The sequence below is a fragment of the Bos indicus genome, chromosome 8 (assembly GCF_029378745.1).
Source record: "Bos indicus isolate NIAB-ARS_2022 breed Sahiwal x Tharparkar chromosome 8, NIAB-ARS_B.indTharparkar_mat_pri_1.0, whole genome shotgun sequence".
Lineage (NCBI taxonomy): Eukaryota > Metazoa > Chordata > Mammalia > Artiodactyla > Bovidae > Bos > Bos indicus.
In genome coordinates this window covers 50,648,664-50,669,912 of record NC_091767.1, presented here as the reverse complement: position 1 = coordinate 50,669,912, position 21,249 = coordinate 50,648,664, and the positions used below count along the sequence as shown (strand labels likewise).

Sequence of the window (21,249 nt, the reverse complement as noted above, 5' to 3'; positions counted from 1 at the left end):
TTTAATGACCCTGATGCTGTTTGCCTATGTGTCTTCTCTTTCTCATATAAATTTGCAATGCCCTTTCACTCTGTGCAGGCATCCTGCTCCACCCCTTTGACTCAGGGTTATGCTCTGGGCCCATGGGATATTGATGTATGTAAGCTTCCCTGGTGGCTCAGGTGGTAAAGAATCTGTCTGCAATGTGGGAAACCTGGGTTCGATCCCTGGGTTGGGAAGATCCCCTGGAGGAGGACCTGGCAACCCACCCCAGTATTCTTGCCTGGAGAATCCCCATGGACAGAGGAGCCTGGCAGGCTACAGTCCATGGGGTCACAAAGAGTTGGACACAACTGAGCAAATAAGCATACACACGCACAAACAGAGGGCTGGTGGCTCAGTGGTAAAGAATTTGCCTACAATGCAGGAGTCACAGGGGACACAGTTTTGATCCCCGGGTCACGAAGATCCTGTAGAGGAGGGCATGGCAACCCACTCCACTATTCTTGCTGGGAGAATCCCCATAGACAGAGGAGCCTGGCAGGCTACAGTCCATGGGTCGCAGAGTCGGACACGACTGAAACGACTTAGCACGCACGCATGCACGCACACAATGCAAGCAGAGACTTACACAGTGCCTGTGTGAGCGCCTGAACTAGACTGCTGGAGGATAAGAGATGTGAAACACAGCAGAGCCATCTCAGTCAAAGCCAGCTACAATTAGGAGGGTTGTAGAACTAACCTGCAGCTGATAAAAGATGTGGGAACGAACCCAGACAAGACCCTACATTTGTCAATTTTAGGTTCAGAATTCTGCTGTTAACCACAGACCTCACAATCAAAGCTAGCAGTGTCAAATAAGTATGCTGCCGAGTTCTTTGCCCTGGTAAATATCTGAAAACTCACTCAATGGTGAATAGTTATTCCTCTTCCAAAAAACTGACTTATCAAGTCACTGAACAACTTAAATATTTTCAAAGAAAAAACTTAAAGTTCCACTACATTTTGAAATTATCAGGCTTCATCCTAAATCAAGGATTTTGCTGACAATGACTTCAGTATTAGTTTAGAATAAATTTTCCATTCATTTCAGAAACACAGATGAGCCAATTTTTCAGTTTTATGTTCCTTTCTATAGTAAGTGGTGACATATTTGGGAAAAAAAAAATTACAGCACTTGGCAAAATAAACTTACTGAACTTTCCTGATAAATAAAAAATTCCTTCTCACTATTTGTAAATACATTTATTGTGTTCATAGGCTTATTTTAGCAAAGGCTATATTACTATTATATTTTCAAGCAGCAGCATTCTTCTTTCCACTACCCATTAATCAGTACAACACGTGTTTTAAATGTTTGCCCCTCTCAAATTTGAATTATTCTATTAATGAGATTCACTTGAGTATGGAGGCAGCCTCTTGTTAAACTGCTAGCTCTCAAAGAAACTAGCACAGTTCTGTGTACATTGCAAGTGCTTCATAAATATTCAACAATGATAGTATTTGCTTGTGATGTGCTCTTAAGCCTGATTTTGATCCCACACTAGCAAAGAACAACTTTATGCAAATGTATTGGAAACTTTTTCAGGTCTACCTGAAATGGTAGGATTCCAAATGAAATGTCAGTTTTTTGGAGTAATTATAAAACAAAGTTGCAAACTCTGGGAGATGGTGAAGGACAGGGAAGACTGGTGTGCTGCAGCCCATGGGGTTGCAAAGAGTCAGACAGGACTCAGCAACTGAACAACAATGATAAAACAAAGATGGTACTTCAAAGATTGCTGCTTCCTACCACACAACTAGACACAAGCTTTTTTGTTTCAAGAGGAATTCAGTTGTTGAACTTATCATCTATGACTTTCCATAGTCATTTTAAAAATTATTTTATCTTTGGCTGTAAAGTTCTTTATGTTTATATCACACTACTTATCAAGGAAACCGGTCTTAATTTAACATTTAAATGTCAAGGATATGCCTTTTTTGTAGTGCTTTAAGATTTGTAGAAATAATCTGATTCTGTCTACCTAAAGCTAGTTATAATTTTGAAATATTCTTTCTCATCCTCCTCAGGTTCTACTTCGATAGAGCGTCCTGTGATGATGGAATGTTCCCTGTGCTTTTGAGTGTGGTAGTCACAAGCCGAATGTGGCTTTTGAGCACTTGAAATATAGCTAGTATGACTAAAGAACTGAATTGTGAATTTTATTTAATTTAAAAAAAATTCATTTGAAAAACTTTTAATTGGAGGATAATTGCTTTACAATGAATGTCGTGTTGGTTTCTGCCATATAACAATGTGAATCAGCCATGATTATGTACATGTTCCCTCTTTCTTGAACGTCACTCCCACCCCTCACCCCATTCCACCCCCTAGGTTGTCACAGAGCACTGAGTTGAGCTCCCTGTGTTATATGACAAACTCCCAGTAGCTCTCTGTTTTACATATGGTAATATATATGTTTCCATGCTACTCTCTCAGTTCGTCCCACTGCTCCTTCCCCTGCTGTGTCCACAAGTCTAAATTTTATTTAATTTTAACAAATCTAAAGTTAAATAGTGACATGCGGATACCATATTGGACAATGCCATGCTGGATAAGAAGAAGCCAAACCTGTGACACCTGCCCCTGTAGGCAGCTTTCATGTTTTCATGCCATTTGGAGGACACATACTTAATTATTGCAAGGGAATTACCATGTTTTCCCTTTGGGGTGCAGTTTCTTCCTACTGATACAAAAACTTTTTCTGTTTATTTTTTTTTAAGTAGTACTAATACAACTGGAAATAGTTTACACTGAAGATTCCTACAGCTAACATTTGTGAAGGGTCCACTTTAAAAAAGAAATAAATACAATGGTGGAGAAGATTCAGTGGGTATACACATGCCATCACTTCACACACACATGTACATGCAATACCTTCCCCCTTTAATACACATAAACACATCTGTGTTTGCCAAGTGGATTTGACTTTTGATTCTTTGCCAATGCTAAATTTGAGCAAATTTGTTACTGCTGAGTTTGTCTTCTACTCATAAACCTGCTGTGGCTAATCCACCACTATAAAAGCTGAAATTCAGGAGAGAGTGAAAGTCCAGTGGAGTCAACAGTTATATCCAGCTGTCTACTAGTAGTCATGTTGCTTCAGTGACCAGCTATAGTGAAGTAAATATTCTTAGAGATAAGCATAACTTATAGAGAGTAAATGAAAAAACATAAAAATGAAGATGCCACTTTATGTCTGAGGGAAGCTGAATGGGGTGTTAGGTAGAAAAAAGTTTGATGTGAGACAACTTACTGTGGCTGCTGGTACTACTTCTAAAGCACTTTGAAAATGCTTGCTTCATCTGCAGAAGGTAGCTATAATAAATTAGTGGCAGACGACATGCCACCTCTCATTCTTGAGCCCTTATAGACATGGCTAATCAACCATAACCTCAGGACTTTGTAATCCTTTGATACCACATACTAGGCATTATCAATCAATAGGAGATAAACCCTATTTAGCTTCCCAGGTACTGAACTTGACAGACCTGTGTGTGCTAAGTCATGTCTGACTCTTTGCGATCCCCTGAACTGTAGCCTTCCAGGCTCCTCTATCCATAGGCTTTTCCAGGCAAGAAATACTGAAATTTTTGCCATCTCCTACTCCAGGGGACCTTCCTGACCCAGGGATCAAACCCATGTCTCCTGTGTCTGCTGCACTGGCAGGCTGATTCTTTAACACTGTACCACCTGGGAAGTCCATTTCCAAGTATTAGTGTGACTTACTTAGTTTATAAAGTACCCTTTATATTCAAGGCTTATAACAAACTCCCTCTATACAAATGATAAAGAAGAATTTGTTTTCCCTTAGAGAGAATCATTTTTTCCTTCTGTTGTACTTCCTTCTCCTCATTCCCAACCACTTCTATCACCCCTTAGTATTTCTTCTCATCATCAGTTTGACATAAGACATGTTTCGGAGGCAATTTGGATGATGTTCCTGGAAGCCTCAGGGTTGTTTCTAGACTTAAAATCAAGAAGAATCATTATTCTTAAACCTTAGCATCCTTAGGTACTGTATTGCTTTTACTTGCATAGAAGTTTATGCTGCAGTAAATTTCTTCCCCCTTGAGAAGGAATTGTGGCTCTATCCATAAGCAGTCCTTCCCCTACCAATATATTTCTTTTATGTTGTGAGATTCAGATAATCTCTTAGATTTTGTAGGCTGATGTCACTAAATCTGCCTTGGACCAAATACCCATCCCTTGTCCATGATTCTGCTCACCAGCCCACACCAACGTGATCTCTCATTCCAAATACATACTTCCTTATATTGTGGGAAGAAGCACTGTTTCTCAGTGGGTTAGTCTCTCTGTATAATTGTTAATGGAGCTTTTCAGATGCTGTCAATTATTATGCCACTTTCAAATTATAAAAATGAAGTACAAAATCATCAACTCAAATTCCCACAGAATTTCACTAAATAAATTCTAAAAATCATTTAACCCCTACCTTATACTTTCTTCACTTTAGTAATGTATAAGTACACAGGGCTACAAATTTACCCTACAGAGTAAATGTATGTGATTAGCAAATTTAGAAAAACAGACAAAAAGATCGGCTAATGGAAAATTTTTGCAAACTTAATCTCTGTAGCTCTAGAATCTACCTATAAACTGAAGGACTCAATATCAGATTATTTTAATTTTTTGAGTCAAATATATCTTATTGGTGTACTTTTGTGCAAGGCAAATTTAGGTGAGCTAGAAATTAGAGAAATGGTAAGAAAAAATCAAGATGCAACTATCTGGAGAAGGCAAGCTAAGAAGTAAACAGTGTATATGTTTAGATATCTTGTAAGCAGAGCTAAATGTATCCAAATGACTAAAAGCCCTGAATTTATTTAATAGCTTATAAAATCCCATTATACTAAGATACAGTGAAGGCAATTAGCTAAATTTCTTTAAAATCTAGAAATATTGCTTTTTCCTTTTTTGGTCCATACCACCTTGAACTTCATTAGAGGGAGTGTGACCAGAGACACAGAAATCACAACGATTCACATAAAGAGAATAAGTATCAGGGACTTTGTCTGGTCTCAGGCTCTACATAAAAAATAGTTTCATGATTCATTCAGCAAACACTTAGGTGCCTGCTTTTACCCAGATCCTGAGGATTCAGTGGGAACTAAATAGAAATGACCCCAGGACTCAGGGCTGTTCATAATCCAGTATAGGAGTGCTATGGCCAGTGTCAGTGAACAGAATTTGTTTAGCTGAATACTTAAAAATGGAGGCAAAGCTAGATGAAATTCTTTGTGTGAGCTTATTTGTCCTCTTCATTAATCTAAGAAGGTGCCAAGCCACCCATTTGGGTTGGGTGTGATGGTAAAGTGCGCACTTGAGTCTATTCTGAGAAGGACACCATGTACACAACCCTTCTAAGACATGGAGTTCTGCTACAGCCTCTGCTATCTTCATCTGAGTAGGCCACATTCATAATGGAGCTCTTGGGTTTCCTATAGAAGCAAATTTTGTTCCTTAGCATCTCCACATAATAAGCAACTTGTGCACTAGTCAGATTTGCACTAGTCAGATTTACCCAAGTGGGCCAGGTCTGCCTGGAACTTTCCAGTTTTAGCTCAGAAACTCTCACATCCCAGGAAATCCCTCATTCACAGAGAAACCTGGACAAGTGGTCACCTTTCACCTAATCTAGTTAGCACAGGTTGTTCGGTGAGATACAGGAAAGTCTTTCCTTTCTTCCTATCTCATAGGCAAAATTATATATTCATATGCTCTTACTTTTCCTCGTAATACACTGCCAGCATGTAGCTTTCTTTACTTTGGATCCCCAATTCTCTTTGTCTAGAATTCTTCCAACCCTTTAAACAGATTCCAGCAAAGCACCCATTTGAAAGCCTTTAAGTAAGAAACAGGAAGGCAACGCCTTACCATCTCTTGACATTCCTAGAGCAAGACACTTCTGCAGTCGGCAGTGTTGGCAACGGTTTCTGTTGGTTCTGTCAATTAAACAGTTTCTCTGCCTCGGGCAGGAGTAAGAGGCATTGTTCTGCTGGCTTCTCCTAAAGAATCCCTAGAGGGAGAGAGAGAATGGGAGGGAGGTAGATTTATGAGAAGGGACCATTAACATATACTACAGTGAAAGTAACTGACTTCAATTTTTAAAACTCTTTGGCTACCTCTCCTTGGACAGCTTCCAGACATTTCTGTTGGAGAAAACTTGGACTCTGCCAAGATATGAAGGTATCATTCATTCATTCATTCATTAATATTTACTAAAGACATCTTTGCTGTTCTGTGTGAAGTAAAACAGAACCGAGTTCCTGCTTCCAGAGAGCGGTGGGAAAAGAGTGGCAGAGGAGAGTGTCACATACAGCAAAACTTGTTGGGGATAATGCGTGCGTGCTCAGTTGTGTCTGACTCTATGATTCTACGGAACATAGCCCACCAGGCTCCTCTGTTCATGGGATTCTTCAAGGCAAGAATACTGGAGTGGGTTGCCATGCCCTCCTTCGGGGGATCTTCCTGACTCAGGAATTGAACACATGTCTCTTAGGCTCCTGCACTGGCAGGCAGGTTCTTTCCCACTAGCACCACCTGGGACAATAACACAGGCTTATGTCAAGGCTGTGTGAGTGAGGAACTTGGGGTACTGAGAGTGTGGGTTCAACAGATACCACTATCTTCTTAGTTTTTCAGATGCTTTTTCATTCATTTGGAAATGTTTGTGTTTGGCCAGAATGTATCTGGAAGGTTGTATTTCTAACCAATGCTGTACCTTAGAGTCAACCACATCTTTTGAATAAAGGAAATATGGTTTATAAACTGCCAATTAAAAAAAATAAACAATAAGTAAAAGCTGAATGAATGCCCTCTGCTTGATCTAGTTACTGAGTCCAAGCTCTCTCTGCTTGCAGCAAGATAGGCCAATAAACCCAGGAGACGAGGTGTTGAGGCAAGGAATACAACTTTATTTGGAAAGCCAGCTAACAGAAAAGACGGTAGAGTAGCATCTTGAAATAACCATCCTGTTGGGCCTGGATGCCAGATTCTTTTATGGATCAGAGATGGGGGGAGGTGAGGAAACAAAGTAAGAAGGCAATTTAATTCTTGCAGCTATCTCTTAGACTGGCAAGCCTCAGACAGGCAGATGTGTTAGTTTCACTTCCTTTCAGTCATTTCTTGGGTGGTGTAAAATGGAATATCTCCTGTCATATCAATAAACAAACATGCCACAGTTCTCTGTGATTCTGGTCCCCCAAATGTGAATTTCGGAGCCAAGCCATGTTGGTGGCCATTTCCCAAGCAAAGAACTCAAGACTGTCCCAGTCCTTCACAGGCAGGCAGGGTCAGGCTGTCTTCCTGTGAGTCAAACAAAGGCACCCTGGCCCAAGGGTGGGGGGTGTTGGTGAGGAAGGTGTGTCTCCCTGAGGCAGGCCATTATGTATGCCTCTAATAACAAAGGGGCAAAATAAATACTAAAGCCACAGAAGTAGATCCAGTATGGAGTCAAAATTAACCCATTCCGGTTACTGTCTGAGACTATAGTGAAATAGGAGGTCCTCAAGCAAGTAAGTTTAGGTCTTTCTGGTACAAAATGAACTGCCTTGGACCATACATCACCCTTATAAATAAATCCACAGCCAGCTGAGTTTATTTATTTATTTATTTTGTCTAATTCTTTGGCTACAATCCATGTTAGTTATCTTAGCAAAAATCCTAAATAAACATTTTCTCCAGAGATACGAAAGTTTCCTTCACCCTTTCATTTACCTATTTAATGTTTTCCCCATCACTCCTTGCTCTTAAATTGCAAAACAGCAAAGGTGCAAAGTGCTACAAACAAATAGATTAACCAAGAGAAATGTCAGGAAAAGATAACCTCTAGTATTGTCTCTTGGAAGCAGGAAGCCTAGAAAAGGTTCAGGAGGGCTGACCAATGCCCACGATGCCCATCTTGCTGAGAGGTCTGGAAGTGGACACCTGACTTCTTCTGTCAAACAGCTTCCATGTTTCCTCAACTATCAACGGGAGGATAGAGCAGGGCTGGGACTAGGGTGAGGGTGGTGAGGCAACCATCCTGATCACATATTTAAGGGTTGCCCAAAGATGTGGCACTCAGAATAAATATTTTAACACTGATTTTAAATGTTAAGAATCAACATTAATGCACACCCCTCAAAAATTTAAATAAAAGCAGAATTAAAATTATCGATTTTCCTTTTGTCTTGGGCTTCCATATGGCTTGGCAAAGCACTGCAACAGAGAGCTTGGCCAATCTTGTGAAAAACTCAGAAAATGAAGCGTGGCCAAGTATCTCCTCTCTAAGGTTTTGTATTTATAAGCCCCAAGCCATTCAACAACAAGGACTAATTTTGCCCCCATAGTTCCAAGTGTATTATTTATTTAATGGACCAGTGGTGGCAAAATAAGATATCCAACTGTCCAGTTTGAAAGAATTCATGGAGCCCTTAAACAAGAGATCACATCCAAGCCCCCAGGGATTGAAATGATGTACTTCATCTACCGTGAAAGCTGTCAGAAAGCATAACCTCAGTCCATTGGTCCTGATTAAAGATGACTTGGAATTTACATTTTACAAAAAAAGTGTGCAGTTTTTATCTGTGGATACTCTAAGTGCCACTTAGCAAAGGAGTTGACAGAAAAGACTTTTTTTTGAAGTCACAGCTACAGCCCTAATTTAAGGCCAATTTGACATTAATTGTAAGGCATTTCTTGCTTATCTGTTGCTCATTATTGCAAATGAGGTTTTTGGCATGAAAAGGAGATTTCGTTTTAAATTTTTATTGAATGAAAAGGAATCTGAACAAGTGCACATGCTGAAATGATGTTTTTTAATGTGGGTTGCTTATGTTGACCTGAAAACAGGATTATGAAAATTCAGAGACTGATACTAAATGTGCTGACATTGATATCTTATTCTGAGCAGAATTTCTTGAGTTTGCTATTTGGAGAAAAATGTAGCATATTTACAAATGTGGGTTTTTCCATGAAATAAAAAACTTTGTGTGATGTACAATGTCATTTTGACTAAAACCTCAGAATATGCTTCAAAATAACAACACAAGTTCTTTGAATCTGGGTTCCTTCTTTAAATAGAAAGGATGACAGGAACCTAAACACTCATTCTTGGCTATTAACCTGTTGGAATATATTTGTTAAGTAGTTCAATAGTTTAAAAATTACTGCCTAAAACTGTTTAGCTCCTTAGCATGACCACAGATTCATATTTTGAAATCAGACATTTTCTAAATCCAGCTGTAAACAATGAAACAAAACATTTCCACTTTGACAGTGGTCTAAAATCACCATCTCCATGATGATGGTGTTAGTCACTCAGTTCTGTCTGACTCTTTGTGACCCCATAGACTGGGTCCTGTCAGGCTCCTCTGTTTATGGAATTCTCCATGCAATAACACTGGAGTGGGTTGCCATTCTCTTCTCTAGGGCATCTTCCCAACCCAGGGATTGAACCTGGGTCTCTGGTATTGCAGGCAGATTCTTTACCATCTGAGTCACCAGGGAAGTCCTTTATTTTTTTTTCCATGGATAGTGTGTAAACTAGACCAGAGCTCTTAAAATTGTATAATAAACCAACACAGTGGGGTTGATTTCACTGGAGAGGGGTCTGATTCCCAAATTATTCCTTTCTATGAAGAAAATTGTCTATCTGCTTGCAGGAAGTAATAACTTATTCTAAGAGAGTAAAAAAATTGCTGATCTGTAATTTTGCTTTATTATTTCATGAGATAAGTTGAGGCACATTAAGGTGGATAGCATGCAATTCTGAATTATAGGCCTGCAGAAGAACAGAATAAAAGGCACATCTCATGATGTTCAAATATGGATTATTGTTTATCACCTCTAAAGCAGGTTGGTATGTTGCTGCGTTAGTACATTTGTGTTATTCTTCCCCCTCTGCATTCCCTCTCCTGACTTTATTTTCATTTATTCCTTTTTTCCCCTTTCCTCCCAGTTTCAATTCCAGAAATTATACTTCTTCGAGACTGTTATGAAGATACTGCCAATTTTTCACATAGCATGACTATCTGAGTTTCAGTACATTTTGTTTCATTTATATCTGAACGTCTTATAAGATTAAGGGTGGTTCTTAGAATCTGTGATTGTGCCACATCTCCTTCATTCTACTGACCTTAAATTAATGATTCATTCAGCTTGCATCTTTGATTGAAAATATAATTGCTTTTGCCAATAACTTTGCCAGTCTATCAATTTCCCTTCCTGGACTATAGCTTCATTTCATTTGTTCTGGTTACACAGTGCCCTTTTAAATTAGTTGTAGAACTGTTTTCATTTCCCCTTGATATTTAGTCTCTCATCTTTCCTACCTTCTAAGGATTGAATTTAAACATTTACTCTTAAATTTCAAATTTCTCTTATTTCGGATTAGTCTATATTAACTGCTATTCCTCAAGTTTTAAGATTTTAAAAATCACCTTGCTTATAGGAATTGGAAGAATTAGTTGGATTTGTCATGGAGGGGAACACTGGACTGAGAATGAAAAAGAAAAAGTTTGTTCATGTTCTCTCATGAACTAGATCAGTGATATTGGCCATATGACAGAATCTTGTTAATAACTCAGGACCTCTTTGATGAAATTGAGGCAGATTATTTTTAACTGACAAGAGGTTATCTGCTCCACTTTTAAGATTTCATACTTCTAGTTTTTTTTTTTTCTGAAATATGAGAATAAAGGATAGTCACAAGCATATTGCAAATGTTACTTTGACTGCTTTCTCAAGCAGATAAATAAATACAGGCCCATTAACTTATAATCTTTATTTTAAATTTTAATGTTGATATAAATGTGCTGGAGTTTACTGGACACAAGATGTTAATACAGCACATCAGTATTTATATTTTGGTACATGTGAATAACTGAGGCTTTTAAATAGCAATCCGTTTCTAAGCAGCTCCTGATGAGTTAGACAATGACAAAAAGGTGAAAGGCCAAATAACAGAAAATCAACCCACCCACCACCAAGCAAGAATTCCTGAGTGTCAGCAGCAGGATAAGAATCCTTTAGCAGGCCTTTCAAGAGCTGTCACCTCTTGCATCGTGAAGCACACAGACGCCTGAGGCCAGCACAGACGCTGTCAGCTGTGCCTTGTTAGTGCCGTACCTTGCAGCCTTCACACGTGATGACTCCGTAGTGGATCCCAGAGGACTTATCGCCACAAATTTTGCATGGTATCACTTCAATTTGTGCTGAAAGGGGAAAACAGACAGTTTTGAGCTTACAGAGTTGTCTTCCTTTCACCCCCACCATCTCCCTCCTCACTTCTCCCATGACTCAGTGTGGAAGACTCAGTGTTCGGGGTGGGCGGGCTGTAGGGTCATCTATTCTACCTGAATGGCTTCCCTAAGCTTCTTCTAAGTAACCTGGTGGTTGTCAGTCCCCCAGTCATGTCTGAGTCTGTGACCTCATAGACTGTAGCCTGCCAGGCTCCTCTGCCCATGGGATTTTCCAGGTAAGAATACTTACGTGGGTTGCTATTTCCTCCTCCAGGGGATCTTCCCGACTCATGGATCTAACCTGTGTCTACTGCGTCTCCTGTATTTGGCAGAGGGATTCTCTATCACTGAGGCACCTGGGAATCCCTTTCTAAATAAAGGGCATCGATTTACATTGTTTGTTTTGTTTTCCTTAACCTAGAAAATGTAACCGGGGACTAGAAGTTTTCTAAACTTTTGGTTTCATTGTTTTTTCCTTTTCAAACTTCATGTAGTGTGACTTAAAAATCTCTTGAACCTGTGGTTTTGGTTTTCTTTTTGTATTTCAAACTTTAAGTCACTGAGAATGATCACATTACCTTTTTCAATGATATTTTAAATGAGCAAATAAAGCAAAACTGGAAGGGGTAGAGGTGATTTCATACACTAAATGGCTGGAGGTTTACTTGTGAAAATACCAACGAAGAATCTGTCCAATATTTATTGAGTATCTATATATCCACTAAAATAATAAAGGCTGTTGACATAAGATATACTAATGACACCAATTATCTAATCAATAAACCAAAATTAATACATGGAGCTATCAAGGAAAAAATGATAAAGCATATGGGTACATGCTAAGTCACTTCAGTTGTCTCCATCTCTTTGTGACCACCAGGCTCCTTTGTCCATGGGATTCTCCAGGCAAGAATACTGGAGCAAGAATACAAGAATACTGCCATGCCCTCCTGCAGGGGATCTTCCTGACTCAGTGGTCAAACCAGAGTCTCTCAGTCTCCTGCACTGGCAGGCAGGTTCTTTACCACTAGCGCCACCTGGGAAGCCCAAAGCATGTGGGTACTATCACTTCAATAGGACTGAAACAATTTCACTGGAGATAAAGATATTTTGATTTTGAAAACTGTGTAGGAAGTGTGAGGCAAAAGGTATTTCTGCAAGCAGGATGGAACTGAGATGGCCCCGAATGATTGTGGCTGATGATCACTGAGACAAGCAACTTGGCTTTAATGGAAACTTGGGTCATAAAATTGGATAGAGGGAGTGATATCAGATTATGAAGTTCCTGGGGATCAGGCAGAAGAATTTTCACCTGACATCACTGGCTATAAGGAATCAAAGACATGAATGAAGAAATGGCAAAAGTGGTGGTTTGGTTACTTTAGAAGGGTAAGTTTGGCAGGCTGACCAGAAACAAATGGAAGACAATTAAAATTCCCAACCTGGGTGTCAGGAGCTGAAAGCGTGAATTACCTTACTAGCAGGATAAATGCAGAAGCAGCAGCAAATAGAAAGATAGACCAATGGAAGAAGTGAGAAGATAAATGAAAGAGGTGGAAACTGATGAAGAATCAAAGGTGACTTATAGCTTCCTAGCCTTCAGTGTAGGATTAAATAGAAGACTTGACATAAATGGGTGGTTGGTAGGGCAATTCCTTTGTGGAATATGGTAGGGCATAGGATTTACATTTTGCACGTGTGCAATTTAGTGTCATGTCTTACAGAACACGTATAGAACCTCTTAGAAAGATGATTTTAAGTCATCATCTTTGAGGTTATGGATGAATCCATGATATAAACTTTATTTAGAATGTAGTAGTTCCCATGTCTCTGATAGTATTCTCAGTGTTGTTAAAATTATACACACTAGGAAGATCTGCTATTCCCACTCCCAATTTAAAATAATTATGCAAAGTATGCTTCAAAATGCTTTATACATCAATCTGCCACTTGGATGCTTTCATGCAGTTTCTCACCCTTGAATATGCAAAACAAATATGCAATGACATAACCCTCTTTTTCTTACCATTCTACTTTAAAAAATAATGTAGCTTTAAGTATTAAAAAATACTTAGCTTTAGGGAAGTACAGTAAATTTTTTAAATTAAATATTTCAGAATAAGTTCAAATCATCTTTATAAGCAAAAAATTCAGTGTTATGTCTCTATTTTTCAGATGAGAATACTGAGGATTTAGGTCATTAATGATGCTCTTAAGGTGACTTGGGAAAAAAACATGGAAATTAGCTGCTTGTCCTGATAGTTCATTCAGTAACCCTTTCACTGCCTCCCACAAAGATAAAATACAAACACAATTTTGAATTCCTATATTATTCAAATATAGCAGTTAAAGAGATAAAAATAAAAATATCAGAAGAGGAGACAAATGCAAAGAAAAAAAACTTACTAGACTAAGTATTTCTATTTCCTTCTCTTCTTATATATGAACTAGTATTTGTTTTCAAAATTTTGTGACATGAAAAAAATGTGAGATTTTATATCATTCTGTTCTGTTCTGTTCCCCTGGATTCCAGTCCCTAATCTGTTAATGATTGGACCAAGGGAAAAAAAAAAACAAACTCTGATCTCGTTTTTTGGTTTAGAAAAGTTTAGCTGACACACTTCATAGATTTGTGAGGATTAAATGAGTTATTTTCACCTTGTAAATAATAAAGAGCTACAAAATGTCAGTCTTCATCACAATCAAAAACATCATCCTTAGCTGGTATTTCTGATGCTTTTGAACAAAAAATATAAGACACATTCCTTTATTAAAAATCTTACCATTAAAAAGCCCAAATGAATGACACTATAAGTTATTTGTACTTTTTTTTTTTTTTGAGTAACATTTCCAACTGCGGATTTTTTTCAGTGATTGAAAAACTGACTAAAAATGCCAGGTATCCATTGTACAGTTGTTAGGCTTATATGATATTAAGTCAGAGACACTCTTTGCATAAATTACTCCCCAGGGAGTAACTTACACGTGGGGAGAATCTGCTTCAATAAGTTCTTAATTATAAAATGATCTAACTCTAAAGGAAATGAAAATAGAGGTAATTTGCCCCCTGGGGTGAGAGAAGATGTTTTGGAAAGCCACAAAGGTTATCTTACACAACTTCGGAAATACAAATGGGATAAGGAATGATTCGATAGAGCATCTGCATATTTATACATATTTATAATTCTAGCTCAACATGTAATCCTGAAGAACCATAAACATTTCAACGGTATTTTTAAAGAGAAAGAAGTCCCTGAAAAGTGTATTTGTGTAAAGCTGTATGTGGGAAGGGAGTTACCAGTTTGGAAAACCTACGACCATTTTTATCTACTATGGTAGAACAGATCGTCTGAGGTTTTTATAGGTGAAGGTGAATTTCAGTAATTTAAAGCATGAATCCTTCTCCTTTTCTCTCGTTTAAAATGCACTGCTTTGGAGCCACAGCTTCATAGTTCACACTATGTGTTTTATAAAGCACAGCTCCATGGCAGGGTATTTCAGACACTAGGACAACACATCAGATCATTGCTTCAGTGTTTGCCATTTCTAAGCATCTTGCTGCTATACTTGCCATCATTTCCTGTGTGACTCTCTTGCAGTGGCTGCAGATCTAATGACAAACTATTTATCATGGTTTCAAAGTGGATATCTAGGGAGGATTTGGTGGCCTGGACCTCACCAGCTGTGACAATGATGGTGATAGAGACTGAGGAGGAAGTTCACTTCCATACTTTTGCTGGATTTGTGGATTAATTCAACAGCAGCTTCTGAGAGACAAATTTAGAGGGGTTGAAATGCCCTGAGAGATGGCTTGAGACATGCACATTTATCAGGTTTTCAATTTCTTATATTGTCCTTTCACTTACATTTTTCTATGGTAAAGCTTTGCGGAGATTAGAGTTAATTTTTATTTACCAATTAAACTTTTTTCTTTATAAAAGTGATCCTATATCTTTTCTTTGGAAATGATATTCTTATAGTGCAAAAGAATGCCAGGGGAGATGTTATATAATTTTATGTTTTACTTCATATTAGAATAATTTATGATGTACAACTAACTTAATATCCCCTGAGTTGGCAGGCAAACCCTATTCAACAATCGAGTAGTAATCCAGATTTGTCTCCCTTTTTGAAGACGGCAGTTCTCACCCTGGCATACTCCTGAGGGTCCTTCCTAGGGAGCCTTACCGCAACATCACTCAAAGTCACCATGCTTTTCATTCTTCCTGCTTCTCAAAATGTACATATCTTTAGTTCTTCTCCTTCAGAAGCCCCTGCTGTAATACCAGGTATTAAGGTTAAATAAACTAATCCAGGCTAATGAATTAACTAGAAAAATGAATCACTTTAATACATCAAAATACCTTAACTGTTAAAAGCATCCATCAGGAATCATAGTGATAATGGGCCTTTTAGGTACTCTCTGTTTGGAGGCAACATTTTTTACTGTGTGTACTCCTGTGGCATTCCTTTCTACCATGCCAACTCTTATACCTCAACCCAGCCATTTTTATATTCTGGGCATTTAAAATCCATTGAGGACAGACTCCAGGTCATACTTCTTTTTAAATATTTTCTATGGACCCTGAAAGAGAATTTTTCTTACTCTTTAAAGCAGTTAGTCCTAATTTTTTTCTTTCAATACAACCAACAGATTTAACATGCCCTTTTATGAAAGAGGCTTTAAATAATACTGATTTTCTGTATTTGGGATGAGGAGAAGAAATAAAAATCTCTCAAGATTGGAGTGGGTATGTATTTTGAAAAAGGCCCCCAGGTGATTCTGATATGATAAAAGACTCCCACTGAGAATTAAATGAATCAAATTATTAACAAGGTATTCTTTGTAGCACATAAACCATCGGCAAAGGAAGTAAAATCTTGGGATAAGGCCAGAATCTGAGAATACTAAGGAGTGACCCGTAATTCTCTCTGTATTTTCTGGCTTTCATTTGGGGGCTATACTTGCAGCATCTTTTGTTTTCTTAAGGGAAATAAGAATCATCTACCCAGGCTATGATAACTTGCAGTCCTGGACACTAGGTTTGCCTGTCAGATCCTGGTTCCCAGAATTTTACAGTTATGTTAAAATTGGACAGTGCAGGAAGAACTCTTAATGCCTGAGTGAAGCCCAATTTGCATATGTAAAAATTTCCAATAAAGATGACCATTTTGGTTAAAAATCTTTTTGCAGATGGTCTCAGTAGCCCAAGTTGTATCTCCTACTCAAATTATATCTCATCTATCATATGTGGCCAATCTGAATTAAAATCCCTGTTTGTACTCTTCTTCTCTCTCACTGGCAGATTAAGTATTTACCTCTAATAGGTACAAAACTTTCTGCTATCAGATAGCAACAATCCCCAAAGATGAAGCTGGTATTCCTGAAATCTGGTTCCACTGTAACTTTGATTTATCAGAAAACAGCCTGAAGATTGGGGTGGGATGAAAGTGTAGACAAATGACACCCTCAGGAAGAGAGTAAAAGCCTTTGAGCTTTTGTCTTTGCATCATGCTATGTGGTGATTTGAAGAGATTCCTGATAGTAGATCAGGTTTGTGTTCTCATTTATCTCATCAGGGCACACAGCATCTTAATCCCAGCATCCTGCTAAAATACCAAATACAGTGCGTGAAATTCAGTGTACTTTAGTTCCTACTGGAATGCCCTCACATCTATCAGCATCGGGGTTCCTCTTTCTTCTCAAGCTCTTCTCTCTATATTCTGCGTGGTGGTCTCTGTGAGCCCTCAGTTCCATTCAGTTGACAGACAGCTTTTGAATGATCTAAAGATGACATTTACTTTTATATCACTGTATTTCTCTAAACTGTATATCACTGAAGCTAGAGTTACAAAAACCTTACTATCATATGATAATGGCAAAAAGTGATTTTTTTCAAAGGCATAATTTATAGGATTATCATGAAGGAAGTTGATTTATCTTTTGCATTTGAACACTTATCCTTGAAGAGCTACTTGCCCTCAGACTCCCCAGAAGAGTGAAACAAGAGAGAACGAGACCAACAAAGAACGAAGAAAGAAATTAGTATTATTATTAGTAGCGTTATTGATAAAAAGTTAAATATCGCCTTGGAAGCAAAGCAAATCACTTTTATAAGTCATACTGGTTTCAATTAATTTCCATTAAGTACATCTTGTCCTGTCAAAGTTTTAATTATAATGAGCTAATGTGTGTGTAGGACCTGACATCATTCAGATTGAAAGCAGCTAATTGTGTCCAGCTGTAAATATACAGCTAAAGTGTCCCATGCCCACTCACAGTGGGGTCTGTAGACCAGTGGAAGGACCTGGAGCATGTTAGAAATGCAGACTATCAAGACTTGCCCGGGCCAATTGCAACAGAATTTGCTTTGTAACAAGCTTCCAGAACAGCATTCAAGTTTGAGAACAAATGTTCTATGATGTCCAGGTAACTACAGTTGTAGGTACTATGAGAACTGATAGAATTTTTAATTTCCCTGACATTATGGGAAATTAAAAACTACACAGGATTCTGGGAAAGCAGATTCTGCTATTGTCTTTTAGGCATTTCTCTTTTGTTCAAAAGGCAGTAGGACAATTGAAGGATTAGTTACAAAAAACACTGGTCATTAATTGACAAGGCAGAAGAAAGAAAAGCCAGTGTGTGTGTATTCCCAGAAACATCCCGCATTACTGTAATGCATACCCAGTGTTCATTTCTCAGGTTCTTTTGCAGATTTAACGACTGTCGGCTGTGCCTGCATCTTTTGCGTGTTGTAACACTGCGTGGTGGTGTGTTCTCCCTCTACTGTGGACTTGCTCTTAGTTGCTCTGGCTGCTAGTTTTACTCTCCCAATACTCAGTTCAAAAATGTCTCGCCTGAGAAGATGAAACAACAGTTTTTCTGTTTTAAAAATTGAATCACACCAAGTTTGCTTCTTTTGTGAAAGGTAAGACGGTCAAGTGACATTTGAAACAGAAACGAACTCATTTTAGCTACCCATGGTAATTCTGGGAATAAAACATTTGAAAAGCTGCCCCATCTCATGGAGGCAGATTAGTTAACACAGAATTCAACAGTCATGATGGATACTCATCACATTCCTCTCCTCTATCATAACGCTGTCTTGAGACCTGCTACTCAGAGTGCGGTCCCTGACGAACAGCGATGTGGCATTGCCTGAGTGCTTGATAGAAATGCGGGCACTTAGGTCCTACTCTAGACCAATGTAATCAGAATCTGCACTGTTAAAGAATTACTGTGATGCATATGCACAGCACACTTTGAGAAATTCTGAAAGAGAGAAAGGAAAGATATTCTACAATTTAACTCTCAGGGTGTCTGTCTCCTAAGCTCCAATTCTCTGTGAAGAGAACTTTATATAAGACAAAAAGGGCATGTTATCTGTTTTGATAGCTGTTCTCCATTTATAAAAAGAAGAAAACAGCATTTTGCTTCAGTGAAAAAACTTGTCTCTCTTCAGTTCCTTAATTTTTTCTGAGCCCTTTTCTCTAGTTTTTGTTTAACTGAAAACTTCAATAGCAAGTTCAGGTTTATGTAGAACCAGCTTCACTGATGGCTGGCAAGACGGAGAAATTCCACACACCAGGTCACATGGATGATTCAGAGTGACCAGGCAGAGTTCACTCCCTGGAGAAAAATTCAAAAAATTCTCCATTCAGAAGATGAAAAAATATAACTTTTCTATGTTAAAAATCTAATTGCATTCAGAGAATGAAGAGAAGTCACAGACTGAGACAAAATACTGTAAAATACGTATGTGATAAAAGACTCGTACGCAAAATATTCAAAGAGCTCTTAAACCTCAAAAACTGGGCAAAAGGTCAAAACCGACATCTCACCAAAGAAAGATGCTCAATATTATATGTTGTGTATTAGTCACTCAGCTGTGTCCTACTTTTTACAACCTCATGGACTCTAGCCTGCTAGGCTTCTCTATCTATGAAATTCTCCAGGCAAGAAGACTGGGGTGGGTTTTCACTTTCCTACTCCTGGGGATCTTCCTGACCCAGGGATTGAACCTGGGTCTCAGGCAGATTCTTTACCATCTGAGCCATCAGGGAAGCCCATCATATATTATTAGGGAATTACAAATTAATATTTTAATATTAATTAGTTAATATTAACAGTGAGATGCCACTACACAGTTGTTAGAATGACTGAAATCTAAAAAAAAAAAAAAAAGACAATACCAAATGCTGGTAAGGATGCAGAATAAAGGGAACTTGTTGCTGATGGGAAAGCAAAATGGTACAGCCACTTTGGAAGACAGGTTGGCAGTTTCTTACACAGCCACATGATGTTACCATATGACTCGGCAATTCCTCTGTTAGGTATTTACAAGTGAGTTGAAAACTTATGTCTACATAAAAACCTGCAAATGGATGTTTATGGCAACTTTATTCATAATTACCCCAAACTGGAAACAAACAAGATATCCTTCAATAAGTGAGTGGATAAACCCACTATGGTACATCCAGACAATGAGCTATTATTCAGTGGCTAAAAAGAAATGGGCTATCAAGCCATGAAAAGATAAGGAGAAACCTTATATGCATATTGCTCAGTGAAAGAAAGTCTGAATAGGCTACTTACTATATAACAGCTTGGAAAAGGCAGAACTCTAGAGACAGTAAAAAACAAACAAACAAAAACAACAGCAGTTATCCCAGCTTTGGAAGATAAATAGGTGAAACACAGAGAATTGTTAGGGTGGTGAAACTGTTCTATGGGATACTATAATGATGGATACATGTCTATGCATCTGTTGAAACTCATAGAAACCCACAGAACAGTACAATACTAAGAATGGACGTTAATCTAAACTACGGACATAGTTAATAACAAGTCAGTATTGGTTGACTAATTAATTGGTTCTTTACTATATCACACTAATGCAAGCTATTAATAATGGAGGAAATTGTATATGAGAGGGTGGGTAGACTTCCGCTCAATTATTCTGTAAATCTAAAACTGCACTAAAAATTCTAGTAAATATTAAAAATAATTGAATTACTGAAAAGTGCTTCTTTTAATGGAGGTGGTGAGAATTGTCTGAGACAGCCCAGCAAAGGCAATTCAGCAAACATTTGTTTTAGGTCACAGATACATGCAAACCAACTTTCTATCTTCAAAGTGAGTACAATGATTGTACAGCCGCACACAGGTCTACATGACCTTAACACAGGGCAGACAGAAGAATGCTTAAATAAACCTGGAAGAAGAAATACATTGGTTTCAACCAGAGAAAACTGGCAAGACTTGGCGGATGAGGTGGCTTTTGAGCCAGGTCTTAGAGAGAGAGCAGGGTAGTTAATGGAGTTAAATGAAAAATAAATAGTAGCAGAATTCTTTTAGGATTATCAAATAATTATGCTTTTGTCTGTAGGCACATATGTCAGGTTGAGTCATATAAATTTGCCACCCTTTTGTGCAAGGAGACAGGCAACACTGCCAGTTCCTTGTGATTCAACCCAGTTTTACTGTTCAGTATGCTCTAAGATGTGGTTCCTATACCATGTTCTTTTCAAGAATATTTGAAAAGGCCAATTAAAAGGGATATATATTAGAGAAATATAAAAATAAAGCCACTAAATTGTATATCTGAAGGTAGGATTTTCCTGTCAGTCCAGTGGTTAAGACTCTGAACTTCCCATGTAGGGGATGCAGGATCGACCCCTAGTCGGGGAACTAAAATCCCACATGCTGTATGACACAGCCAAAAATAAAATCAATAAGTAAAAATTAAAAAAATACACATATATATTTGAAGGTAAGGGATTCAAATTTTGAAAAAACAACACTAATTAAATACACACACACACATATACAGACACTCACACACACCCAAAAAACCCCAAGCAACTGAAAGTACACAGTGGGGTGGAAAGAACATGATATTAGTTTCTCACTCTTTCCATTGATAGAAACACTGAAGACTATTCCTGAAGTTCTCAGAACTTTTTCAGAGAATTCAAAAA

At 38.1% G+C, this 21,249-nt stretch overlaps 1 protein-coding gene across 1 annotated transcript in view; it reads right to left on the bottom strand.

The window, feature by feature from the left end:
• RORB (RAR related orphan receptor B) overlaps positions 1-21,249 on the bottom strand; it is a 211,237-nt gene that overhangs the window by 45,063 nt on the left and 144,925 nt on the right. Inside the window, exons 2-3 of the mRNA XM_019966071.2 lie at positions 11,153-11,238; positions 5,918-6,059 (exon numbers count right to left, since the gene is read on the bottom strand). Coding sequence (XP_019821630.1) covers positions 5,918-6,059; positions 11,153-11,238 — 228 coding nt within the window. The remainder of the gene's footprint in view (positions 1-5,917; positions 6,060-11,152; positions 11,239-21,249) is intronic.